A 13,942-nucleotide genomic window follows, 5' to 3' on the forward strand; every position below is an offset into this window, starting at 1 on the left:
TTCGTTTTCTTCTAGACTTTTCCTTGCTGTTTTTCAGTGCTTTTGTTTTTGTGTTTGTTTTTTTTCTTACTCATGTTCTGCTCTTTGTGCCATTAGGTTTTTATCACATGGTTACTGTCTGCTCTATATATTTTCGTGCTCTGCGCAATAAACTCAGTTGGAAGTTAGCGCTCGTGTCTTTCGTGTCCTTGTCTCTGTGTCGTCGTTTTGTTCTCGCGATATAACTATCGTCATTGATGGTAAACTTTATTTCTTCAGAAGAAAACTTTTCAGAAGTATGCTTCAGCCTCGAGAGACTGTGGTTTCATTTTCAAACTATGAAAACACACCGTTTGGTGTAGAATAGTGGAAATAGAGCAGGCTGTAGCACTATCGATCATTCAGCACAGCTGTCACATCACTGCCTTCTGTCACAGCCCTTGCGCTAGATGGCAAATGAGCTGTAGCACTTGACGCATTATCGATAACAGATTTCTATAAAGAAAAACTATAGAATACCATTGAATGTTCAGGTATCTCTAGCAAACACATGAAAAGTGAAGCAACATCACTGCAAAATAAAATAATTTAAAAACAATATGAAAGAATACATACGGAGAGTCCTGTACAGATGACTCTGGGCTGCAATGGCGACGCCCACACCAGCGCGACGACGGCCGCCCTAAGAAAAAGTAAGACCGCAAGTTCAAGGTGCTAAGCTGCACTGAATGACGAGAATGCTTTGACGACATGTAAAAAAAAACGCATTACATGATGTCCAAGCAGCCAGCTTTTCTATTGTTTGAAGAGGTCAATTTCTTTGTTACTATACAGGCGACACCTTAGGTGCATTAGAGTTGCTGACCACAGGTGCCGTGTCTCTGCCTTGCTATTCCAGGAGAAAGCGAACAAAGAAAGGCAAGAAAGAAAAAAGGTCGTGAGTATGTTCTACACTAGACTGTACAGACACAAGCAACACTGTAGTATAGACCACAAATGATGCTGGTAATTGTCTACAGACATAGCTTACAGCTACTAATGCACCATTCTAAAAAAATTATCAGTGAATTAACAAGGCACAGATACAGCCATAGTCTTCATGAGGCAAGCCGTCCTCATCGAAGTTGCTAGTTGCACCCGGACCACTGGTGGCACATTGTGTTCTTTGCACGGCAGCCATAACGCATAAGAAGGATCTGCAGCAATGGTGAATACACAGTGAAATTTCAATGCAACAAATCTCAAAGAACCGCTAAATATTATCCTTTATTGTGAAGTCTTTTTAAAGAAAGTAATAAAAATTTGCACAAAAATAGTAAACATTAACTCATGAGCCGCATACCCATGCTGTGTATACATTATCGAGCAACCACATTATGCTCAAATAAGTGCGAAAAAACGAACTCGAAGTAATACAGAACCAGTGCACGTTTATTTGAAAAAGAGGGCAGTCTATCTTGATGTGAGCAGCTCGACTGCTGGAAAATAAACTATTACGGTAAGCAGGCGCGTCCTTCTTGCGCACTGCGAAATGTTAGCAGTAAATACGAATTCTTCACGTTGGTTTGCGTGCACTGTTTCAACGTAGTCTTTACTCTCGTCGCAGTTTCCTTACCACAATGGATGATACGGATCTTATCGGTCATTAGCTAAGCTCGCATGCACGCTTTGTGGAAGCACTGTAGGTTGTGTGAGAGTTTGTACAGCATGAGCAAGTTATTATCAGAGACTTCAACCAATAGGTCTCGTATTGCATTTTTCACCGTCTAAGCATTCCTCTCGTGCCGTTTCCGTAGCTCATCTTGAATGTTCAACCACCAACAAAAAGGCTAGAAACCAGCCCGCATGTCAAGCTGCCTGACAAAAAGCAAGGATGACGGGGTAAAGGCTAACTTGAAAAGCAAGTTCCAGACGATGATGATGACAACAGGGCTATCGCACAATTGAATAGTGCAGGCAAAGAGAAATATGTCAGCATTCTCATCATGACGAGAGTGGCAGCTACGGAGCTGGGCATAATGTTAACAGCCGTGAATAGCTTCTTAAAGTCGTTATTCATCATTTTGGAGTGTTCTGAAAATGTAAGGGAGACAAAAGTCGATAAATTATTCTGAAACATGCCAATATTCTGAAATTAGTAGTGGTGAAACATTTTTACAATAAACCAATGGACATTTGGAAGGGAATTTTCGAAAAAAAACATTATATTGAGGATTGCTATGACGAGATTCGACTGCACAGTGTACTATTTTTGGAGAAGTGCTAAAGGTTGATAATTTGAACAACCATGAAAAAAAGAAGATTAAAATGAAGAATCCACAAAATGAAAGTAAGCTCATGCTATGGAGACAAATAACAAAGAAGTAAGGTAGATCCCCACCAAGGAGCCTTTGCAACAAGGTAATCAAGCCTGCCTCCCAACACACAAACAGCAGTATACAAAAATTCAAAAGCTCAGTTATTACGAAGTTTCATAAGATGTCCATGAGCAATACAGTAATTTGACAATGAAAAGTGGCAAAGGACTTCATACTTTAGCCAACAGATGATTCATTGGCACAGTCATTTCCCTTCTTCCTTGTGTAATGTGTTTTGCAAATTTTACTTGCTCTATTATCGCAGCAGCAGCTCAATATCTTCTTATTTTCCAGCATTGGTTTACCCTTGCACTCTGAGCACTGGGTGGGTAGGTGCCCATTTGTATGCATTTCTTTTACTGAGAAATCATGTTCACACGTGCACATGTTGGCACATCTTTCCATTTGTGCCACACAACTTTAGCCACATGACAAATGTATTTCATATACCCCTTTAGCACTGCATTCTGCATATGATTTCGTGTAGTGCTTCTTGCACCCTGTTTTCGTGGCCACCTATGAACGTGCACAAGACTGCAAGCTCCTTAAGCATAAAACTTCACCTCATGTCCATGTCGTTTCCCAACCTTCTTGTGGTGGTACAGCATTGTATACACATGGGCCACAACTATATATGTCTTGTCGACCTTCACCCTTCGAGAAGGAACATTAGAGTTTCTGGCCTTCGACAAAGCCCCTGCACCCTCGTAGCACAAGCACAGCCAAACTTTTTGAACTGGGCATGCGCAAAGGGGCATTGTCTAATACTGCTACAACAAAATTTTCGCCACGATGAATAATTTGCGATTCCCTGTCAGCTGCCCATCAAGTACACAGTTCGCGGTGTGCCGCCGAGCTGGTGGGCTCGGCAGCACACCGGCGATGGGTCATCCTAACCCACTTGACTTCTTCGCTACGCAGTTCTTCGTGCTGCCCTGGATCCTGATGCTACTGCAGAACTTCGACTAGCCTACCCGGTCTCCACTACCATGCGGCGCTGACCACCTGCCTGTGAACGCGTCACCTCGCCATGACGGGGTGCGCCAGCCCGGCCTGTACTGTGCACTGGAATGCGCGCATCACCGCCAAACGCTCTCACTACGGTAGCCTCGTGGTCATCAGCTGGCATCTTGGATTTCGGGCACGCTATCTTCCGACAGCGCCACCGTTCCTTGGAGCACCAATATAAACCCTGGGCAGACGCTCACTGTGCCTAGTGGGCTCGGCGGCACACCGGCGATGGGTCATCCTAACCCTCTTGACTTCACTACGCAGGTAACGAATTACCACTGCCTTTACGCCAAGCGAACTGGATGCCGATCATTACTTGTTCTGCTGAGCCCACGGCGCTCCATCTCTGTAGTTCTCGATTGTGCCAAAATGCTGTTGAAATTGATATTAGCAGGTGATATTGAGACTAATCCTGGACCTAGGAATGAACACTGTGTGGTGTCTAGTGACATGCTTGATATACTGAAGACGTTGCAATCTGGGCAGTCGGCCATGCTTGAGCAGTTAGGTTCAATCAGATCAACCCTTGATGAACATGAAAAAACGTTCAATGACCTGAGCTCGCGATTGACCAAAATAGAATCCGACTTACTATCACTTTCAAATGTTCAGTCTCAATTCGAAATCATTGAAAGTGTTGCCACTAACAGCGCTGCTCAGGTAACTAGGCTGTCTGACCGGATTAGCCACATGGAAAGCACATCCCGAAGGCGCAACCTGATCTTTTACGGGTTCAGTGATGTGCGAAACGAGGCGTGGCATGTTAGTGAATAACTGGTTACTGATCTCTGTCACAAAAGCCTGGGCATGACTATTCGAAGTCGTGACATAGAACGTGCCCATAGACTCCGAGCTTATCGTGAGGGGAAATGGCGACCGATAATAGTAAAATTTGCCCACTTCAAGGATAAAGAAGCACTCCTTTCGTCTAGCAGTAAACTGAAAGGCACAGATTACGGCATCAGTGAAGACTTTGCCCCGGAAATTCGTGTAGCCAGAAGGCGCCTCATCGAATTTGGAAAAGCACAGCACTCCCCGTTTAAGCTCCGTTATGACAAGCTTATCTGTGGCAGAAAAACATACGTTTTTGATCAGGCTAAGCAGTTGGTTGTCGAACCTCAGGCCTAGCAACGGGCGCAAAAGCCACGAAGACCGAATCAGAGTGTTAAGCATGATCTCTCACTGCTTTACACTAACATTTGCAGCTTGATGCCAAAACGCGATCCGTTATACACCTTGATCTCTTCTTCTAGCAACGTCATTCTGTTGACGGAAACGTGGCTAACCTCTAACATACTTGATTCTGAGATTCTTCCTGATCTCTCAGATTTTGATATCTTTCGCAAGAACCACTTTGATGATAACCGTGGGGGCGGTGTGGCGATTGCCACACATCGCTTGCTTAAGTGCTCTGCTGTAAATGTTAAAAATTCTCTGGAAATGGTTTGGACGTGCTGCCATGCCACTTCACCGCACATGTTAATCGGCTGTTGCCACCGTCCACCATGTGCCGATAGCTCCTTTCTTTCGTCTTTTCACGAAGCATTGTTAGAACTAACAACAACGTATCCCAACACTCCCGTCTTATTATTCGGTGATTTCAATTTTTCTTCAATAGATTGGAGTAATGTTGCGTCATGTCTTGCACAAAATAACATGGGTGCAGAATTTGTAAACATAAGTTTGCTTTTTCGCCTCTCACAGCTGGTCATTACACCTACCCGAGTAACATAACACTCATCAACAGTCTTGGACCTCCTTTTCACGTCACATCCCGATAATGTGCCCCCCCCCCCCCTTCTTACGTATATCCGTGGTTTTACTGACCACAACGTCATTCATGCAACATTTCCTTGCAACATCTTAAAAAGCAAGAAATCTAAAAAAGTACTCACGCTATACGACAAAGCCGATTATTCCAGCATCAACCGTGAACTTTCTGTTTTTTCACGAGAAACTTGCCCTTACATATCGGCAGCATTCAACTGAGAGCATTTGGATACTATTCAAAGCCAAAATGCTGCGTTTAATGAATCTTTACATCCCAACTATCGCTATAAATGAATAAGCCCGTTCCCCCTGGTTTAACAAGTCTTTGAAAGACCTAAGTAATAAAAAAAGAGATTATTTTGAGTTGCTAAACGAACTGGTTCATCCTCGGCCTGGCAAAAGCATAATAAGGACGTTAAAGAATACAACTCAGTAAAAGTACGCGCCAAGCGTGACTACTATTCGACTACCATACCAAATATGCTGCAGTCTAACCCGCGCTGTTTTTGGAAAGCGATTAAGCCTGATATTAAAAGTGCTATTTCACTACGTGATAACATGGGGACGGACACCCATTGCCGATTCCGAAGTTGCCGACGCACTGAATCTAGCGTTTTGTTCAGTGTTCACAAAAGCAAGTACAGATGCATTACCACACTTTCCATATTTAAATTTTCCTCCAATGGGGGGTATTGAATTCAGGGCAGAGGGCACTGTCAAGGTCATTGACTCCCTGAAGTGCTCTTCATCTTGCGGTATTGATGGAATCAACGCGAAAGCACTAAAAAGTACCAAATATGCGTGCAGTGCGATTCTTTGTATTATCTTTCAGCACTCACTTGACACAGGTACAGTGCCAGATGATTGGAGGACAGGGAAGGTCATTCCAGGCTTCAAAAAAGGTGACCGGTCTTCCCCTGGAAACTACCGTTCCGTTTCCCTCACCAGCATATGCTCCAAGATCATGGAACACGTCATCTACTCTTAAGGGGAGATGCGAGTCGAAAAATCGCATTTTTAGCAAAATTTCTCGTATTTCTGATTTTTATTGCATTGTAATCTTCAAACCTTCTTTCATCTGTGAAAATTTCAAAACTAAATTCGAACCGCAAAATGCAAAAAAATGTGTATGAAGGCATCGCGGTGGCTCGAAATTTCGTGAATTTGCGCCGATATTGGCCATCTTTGACTGCGCGCTGCTCCCCGTCGCAGTGCCGCCCGCCATCGCGATCGGTTGGGAAAGTTGTGTCCAGCCTTCTTCGTACAGCTCCGACGACCGCCAGTTTCGTACGTGGGCAAAAAAATAAAAAATGAGGCCTTTTTATCACGTGGTTTGAGCGGTTTGAAACGCGCGGCACCCTAAGCCGCATCGCCATTGGCTACCGAGTCATTGTCAGCTGTGTTGGTGGCGGCCATCGGCATTTGGTCCGTAGCATGTCTGCGCGTCTACGCATACTTCCGGGATGACAAGCCCTAAAAAGTGCAACCTGAGACCGCAGAAGTTTCGAACAAAGCACAAGTTCAAGGGAAGGCGGCGTAAAGCGCCCAGAACGACGGCGACGAACGAGAACGCGCCTACGTGTGCTAGGCCTGACGGCGACATCGACGAGTGCGCGAGCGACAGTGGCTGCGATGAAGGGATTGACGCTGCGCGTTCTTTCGTCAGTGCTTCGGAAAAGAAGCTCGGCTTCTTCGAAAAAGACGAAAGACAGCGCGATGAGGTTTGTGCAACGACAGTTTTTTGCGACACTCTCTTGCTGACGACACTTGTGGCAGGTGGGGCATGCCCTGCTTGCGGTATTCAAAAACTTTCCGTTCGAGAGCCGGCAGAAAAGCGCAAGGGACTTTCCTCGCTCCTCAAACTTCATTGCGAAAACAGCTAATGCTCAGCGACTGTTCTTTCGTGCTCCTATACGTCACTGCGTGTTACGGCGGACGGCAGCAGCCCAGTGAGCCAACGGTACGACAGTGGGAGCTCCCGAGATAGTTTCGCTCTAAATGTGAAGGCGGTGGTGGCTGCACGCAATGTCGGCATCGGTCATGAGCAATTGTCGAGATTTTGCTCCATTATTAAACTCCCAAAGCCAATGCACCACCGAGGATTTTTTTCGATAGCAAAGAAGGTGCACACCGCTGCCATGGCAGCTGTGAGTGAAAACTTGCGCCGATCCAGAGAGTTGACGAAAGAAGTAGCAGGCGAAACTGATGTGGCTGTTATGTTTGACGGCACTTGGCAGAAGAGGGGCCACAAAAGCCACAACGGGATTGGCACAGTTATCTCCTTAGATACTGGCCTCTGCTTAGACTTCGAGGTCATATCAAATTACTGCCTGACATGCAGTAGGCACAAGGATATGGGCCCAGACGAGGAACTGTGGCAGGCATTCCGAGGCCCAGTCTGTGAAAACAATGCAGACTGTTCCTCCCATGCCATGGAAACGGAGGCTGCGATGCGCATTAGGCAGAGAACATTGACTTATGACACCCCACTGCATTTCATGACATTCTTGAGTGACGGTGACAGCAAAGCATATAGTGCAGTTGCAGGGTCAAAAGTCTATGGTGCTGTCAATATAGAAAAAGAAGACTGCACTAATCATGTGGCCAAGAGACTTGGCACCGCGCTACGGAAGCTGCATGTGCAATTACCACGAGGGCAGAAAATGAAAGAGCCAGCCATGCAGAAGCTCCAAACATACTATCAGATTGCCATAACAAGCAACAGGGGGAGTGTACGGGATATGTACACTACAGTATGGGCTTCGTACTTCCACTCATGCTCTACCGACAATGCTGGCAGCCACAAGTTTTGCCCTGCAGGAACAGAGTCGTGGTGCAAACATCAACGCGCTGAAGCACTTGGTGAGCCTGCACCACGTCACACACCTCTCCTGACAAAAGCACAGGGATTGGCTGTTATGCCCATTTATAAGCGGCTAACGGATGAGAAGCTCCTCGCTCGATGCATCAAAGGGAAAACCCAGAACACATTGGAATCCCTGAACAGCAAAATTTGGCTACTTTGTCCCAAGACTAAGTTTGTCTCCCGAACGGTTGTCGAGACTGCCGCAGCTATGGCAATCCTGTGGTTCAACAAGGGTCATGCTACTTTCGAGCACATCCTGGAAGAGCTCAACATACTGCCATCTAGAGATCTAGTTACTTTCAGTGATTCCCGCGATGCGAGGCGCATCAAGAGAATGTCCGAGCGTCTGACAGCAGAAGCAAGGGCCCACCGTCGTCGTGGAGTGAAAAGGGCACGGCTAGAGGAGAGTGCTCGCAAGGACCGTGAGGGCACAATCTAAGCTGCAGGACAGTTCTAGTAACTTGCAGTGCTTTTCAAAGTTCTGTTGAACATTATGGCCAAAGATTATGCATTTCTAACAACTCTGATAAAAAAAAAAGGTTTCAAACTTTCAAATGCGTTTTTCTCCTTTTCCAGTTTTGTGTGATCTGTGCTTCTTATACACGCTAGTTCGTATACTTAAAATTGACATACCTCTATGAAATTTTGCACATAGCATGATGGGGGCCCATAGAGTGCAAGTATCTATTCAGATTGTCTGTGCTGCTTGATTATGTTTTTCAAAAATTACATAACATTGAAAGCCCTTGGCAACTAGAGCCATAGTAAATTTTTCTATTTTATTATTGTATTTCACCTTTTTACACACAAAATTAATATAGTTTTTTGCACTCTACAGTTCCAAAGAATCATAGTCAGCTATATCTGCATGCTTTATCTCAAATTTTTATAGGTCACAATTGTTGCATAACAATGGCCATAATTTTGCAGTATCTGACCTGCAGAAAGAAAACCAAGCAATCTACATGAAAATAAATGACATATTTGCAAAGAGGAGAAAAAACTATTAGCATACCAATTTGTGTTAAATTCAGACTCGTATTAAAGAAAATCGTTTTGAGTAGCATCTACCCTCAACACCAAGAAATGTACCTTTGCTAGCGAGACAATCAAGGTTCTCTGCCACCTTGTCAGCAAAGGAATTCGGCCCGACCCCGAGAAGCTTGCCGCTGTCCTCGATTTTCCTCGTCCACTACGTCAAAAGGACCTGCGCAGCTTTCTTGGGTTATCTTCTTACTTCCAGCGCTTCATACGTGGTTTCGCGGAACTTGCGCCTCCGCTCCATCAACTCCTCGCAACGAACGTCCCCTTCGTTTGGTCCGAAGACTGCGAAAGTGCTTTCACGGCATTGAAGCAAGCCCTCACGTCGGATCCGGTACTGTGCCATTGCGATTCCACCGCACCCACCATCTTTTTCCCACCGACGCAAGTGGTCATGGTCTTGGTGCGGTACTCTTGCAGCGTGACAAAAACTCACGCGAACGCATCGTTGCTTATGCAAGTAGTGCTCTTACCGCTCCAGAAAAGAACTACACTATCACCGAGCAGGAGTGCCTTACTGTTGTTTGGGCAGTGCAAAGATTCCGACCATATCTTCACGGCTGGCATTTTACCGCCGTGACCGACCATAATGCCCTATGCTGGTTTTCATCGCTGAAAAACTTATAGGGTCGCCTTGGTCGCTTCGCTTGCAGGAGTACGATTTCGATGTCGCCTACAGATCTGGGAAGAAGCATCAAGATGCTGATGCTCTATCGCGCTGTCTTTTGCCCAGCGGAAGCAATTCACCATCGATACTCCAAAACGACAGCACCTCTCCAATCGCAGCGCTAAGTTCATCACCTGCCACCCTATCCGTCCTTGTTTCACAACAACGTGTCGACCCATACTGCCACACCATTGTTGACCGCTTGCCCGGCTCTACTACTCTTCCAAACGCCAGACTCCGTCGACAACTTGAACAATTTAAGCTCGTCGGTGATGCTTTATGTCGCTACATTTACCACATCGATGGCATCAAGTGGGTACCCGTCATCCCACGTTCTCTGCAACGTGAAGTTCTGGAAGCTGTCATGATGATCCAACCGCTGCTCATCTAGGCTTCCACAAGACTTACGACAAAATTCGAAGTCGTTTTTGGCCTGGCCTCTCTTGAGCCGTCGCTAAGTACGTCGCCTCCTGTGTCCATTGCCAACGGCGAAAACGACCGACAACTGCTCCGGCTGGCTTAATGCAACCTCTTCCTTGTCCCGCCTCACCTTTTCTAGTCGTTGGAATCGACTTGTATGGCCCTCTTCCTATATCATCCAATGGGAATTGCTGGATTGTCACGGCAGTCGACCACCTTACCCGCTACGCAGAAACAGCTTCTATACCATCTGGAACTGCCACTGAGATCGCCGATTTCTTTCTTCGCCACATCTTTTTGCATCATGGAGCTCCACGCATTCTCCTCAGTGATCGTGGCAAAGTCTTCCCATCTTCCATTGTCGAGCAAGTTTTGCGTGCCTCGAACACTGTTCACAAGACCACTTATAGCTACCACCCGCAGACCAACGGATTGACTGAACGGTTTCATCGGACCCTATCGGACATGATCGCCATGTACATTCACCCCAACCACACGAACTGGGATGCAATTCTACCCTTCGTGACATTCGCCTATAATACGGCTGCTCAACGCACTACCGGCTTTTCTCCATTTTTTCTCGTCCATGGTCACTCGCCAAGTTTCGCTCTGGATGTCTCTTTCCTTTCGGCCCCTGCCCCCTCCACGGCTCCTTTCTCTGAAGAATTCCTATCTCGTCTCGCACACTGCCGTCACCAGGCCCGTGTTAACACCGGCCTCTCTCAAGACACTCGAAAATCTCGTTACGACTCGTCTCGCCGTGTTGCGAGTTTTTCCCCTGGTGACGAAGTTCTTCTATGGACTCCACTACGCGTCCCCGGCCTATGCGACAAATTCATCAGGCGCTTCATTGGGCCATACACGGTGGTCGAACAGACATCTCCTGTCTATTACCGCGTTTCTCCTCTTAGCGCCAGTCCTGATCATCGTTGCCGAGGAACAGAGATAGTGCTCGTATCTCCTTAAAAGCCTTATGCGCGATGCATTTCATAATACTGTCAAGCGACCAGGCAGCCGCTTTCACCGCGCGGGGGAATTAGTGTGAGCGCGACAAGCGAATGACTCTTTATTCTCTTTGTAATCATCATCACCTGTACATCTTTATATCTAAAAATATCATCACCAGCATGATTTAGCTCGAGCCTGGCCGAATAAACCAGTTCCTCAGAATATTACTAAGTATTACGAAATTGGAATGCGACGATTGTTCAGCTGTGAAGGGACTAACTTTCACTTAGAAACAGGCCGTATTTCAGCTTGTTCGAGCTGCAATAAAGCCTGCAGCTGACAATATGCAGCTCGAATCAGGCTTATTGTCTGCTTTGCTGCTAGGAGGTGTGCTCCATGTCGGCGAGTTACAAGTTGGCCGACAGCCTGCAACACTGCGCTGGAACCACCAGCTACTGGTTCCATCAGCTGCTGGTTCTATCAGCTGCTGGTTCTATCAGCTGCTGGTTTCAACACCTGCTGGAACCACCAGCTACTGGTTCCATCAGCTGCTGGTTTCAACACCCGCTGCAACCACCAGCTACTGGTTCCATCAGCTGCTGGTTTCAACACCCGCTGCAACCACCAGCTACTGGTTCCATCACCTGCTGGTTCCATTACCTCCTGGGAATGTGCCAATAGACCAGCACTGCTGGAAGCAATAGCCAATCAGCAGGAAAGTTTCACCTGGGTCCTGATGGTATGTGAAGCTCTGCAGGTGGTAACTGTCCAGAAGCTTCAACCAACCATTACAGCAGAAATATTTGCATCACCGTACGAGACGCTTGCTGCAATTTCTAACCAAAATACAGCTGCTTGCACTAGTTCTGAAAAAGCTTGACAAGTTTTTAGAGCACGAAATTGGATGACATCAGAGCAAAAGCTCATTTATTTAAATTCAAAACGTGCTTCAGTGTTCCTCAAAAGCGAGCAGCCATTCTGATTACTTGCAGTGCAAAACATTTCAGCCGGTCATCGCTAGGAACATGGTTGACCAGAACGAATGTTATACGAAAGATGTCCTCTCACCATGAGGCGGTCCCTGGCTGCGACGCTGGCCAGGACTGGCTGCCTCTGGATCCTCGGCGGGCTTGGTCTGCTCGAAGGGGCTCTCCAGGCGCCTCCTCTTGCCACTGCTGCTCTCCCTGGCCTCAAGCTTTCGCTTCTCAGCCAGGTGCTGCCCCTGCAAGAGCTGCCGGGCATGGCTTCGCAGGAAATAGCGAGGCAGCTCGCTTCCTGCATCAGCCTGGCCCACCGCTGGAGCCTTGGCGGCTCGAGCGTTCACAGGGGCAGCGCTGTGGGAAATGAATGTGCACATTTTTCTTTTTCTGCTTAACTCCGCTTGAGCAAGTGAAACTGCAATGGCAGAATTTTGCTCTTTATAAACAGGCTCTCTCTCTTGCACTGGGTTTACTTAGCGATAAAAGATAACAAGTTTGAGGTCCGACCCAGGTAAATGACCAGCTTTAGAAAAGTACAGACGTAACATTTTCTGGAAGGAGCAAGTTTAGCACAATTATGCTACCATGGCTACCATGGTAGTAAAGTTCCTACCACACAGACTAAAACAGCATCGACATAAAAATGCCGAATGTTTTTAGATTTGAAAACAAGGATTGCGTCAGCTGCCCACTGCTGATGCAGAGTGCAAATGACTTCATTGCGGTGGCAGTCCTCTTGTGAGAACCGATCTACTTAAATGGGAGGCTACCCGGGATACCTAACTTCTACGAGCTAAGCTCCCTAAGGCGTGGGTCTGTCCATTCCTTGTATGTACCTGACCGCCTATAGTTCCACCTTTGCAAACTGCCCACTACTTCGTACTTGCAAAGATCCCACAACACCCCATCACCAATCGACCACTTCATCAACCATGAAGCCGTTATAATGAAGGCGGAACAAAAGCGACATATAGCTACCACTTACAAATATTAAAATTTTCTGTATAAACATATACAGCGTTTGTCACGTCTTTTATGATGTAGTGGGCGATATTGGCGGATGGTTCATGGTTTAGCGAAGAAACCCTCCAGTACTTCACCCCACTCATCATTCACTCCTTGGATATGCGGCGATTTTTTTATTTGCTAAGATATCTTTATAAAGCTTTTGGGGTATGTTCATACATTACCACTAAAGAAAGTACACATTTTCATAAAATTCTGTTCATCGGTTGTAGAGTTACTGAAGTCTAGCCCAATGGCTCACAAGTGTGCCTGATAAAGAGCCGGCACAAATCCCTTAATGTAACAGCTTGCAAACTGGGCTAGATTCACAATGATGGGGCTACTTTCACAAAAATGGGCAAGTTTTGTGCTTTTTTACAATAAAACGTGACTGCAGATGCACTGCCATGGTCATATATAAGAACACAGCAATGTGCAACTTTAATATTGCTAACTTCACACTGTGGTCCCAAACTCTAACAGCAATGTGCAACTTTATATTGCTAACATCACACTGTGGTCCCAAACTCTAGACTCTAAAACACGGACACAAGCAGCGAAATCAGTAAAGTCTATGTTGCACAAAAAATTACGACGACTGTGGCTCGCCGTATACCTGAGCTCTGATTGCAAAAAAAAAAAGGACTGAAAAGCTTTCTATCAGTGTTCCTCGGCAATTAAGCCAACACTGAAGAGACTCCTTGCAGCAGGAATTCTGTCGTGGAGAGCATGCCACTCATCATTGCCGATGACTAATGCGCATGCCTCAAACCCAACAACACCTCGCCCCCACTATACATGAAAAAAGCTTTTATGTAGACAGGGCCACACACAACCTCGTGCCCACGAGTTGCCATTGATGGATTCATTAAGAGCGTCCTGTTGTGCTTTCCTAATT

General features: G+C 46.2%; 1 protein-coding gene across 1 annotated transcript in view; it reads right to left on the reverse strand.

Annotated features, from left to right (window-relative positions):
• Positions 1-13,942, reverse strand: part of LOC142791309 (uncharacterized) — a 129,130-nt gene that overhangs the window by 85,054 nt on the left and 30,134 nt on the right. The window contains exons 3-4 of the mRNA XM_075885473.1: positions 12,128-12,393; positions 595-661 (exon numbers count right to left, since the gene is read on the reverse strand). Coding sequence (XP_075741588.1) covers positions 595-661; positions 12,128-12,393 — 333 coding nt within the window. The remainder of the gene's footprint in view (positions 1-594; positions 662-12,127; positions 12,394-13,942) is intronic.

Source organism: Rhipicephalus microplus, unplaced genomic scaffold (assembly GCF_043290135.1).
Source record: "Rhipicephalus microplus isolate Deutch F79 unplaced genomic scaffold, USDA_Rmic scaffold_160, whole genome shotgun sequence".
NCBI classification, from domain to species: Eukaryota; Metazoa; Arthropoda; class Arachnida; order Ixodida; family Ixodidae; genus Rhipicephalus; species Rhipicephalus microplus.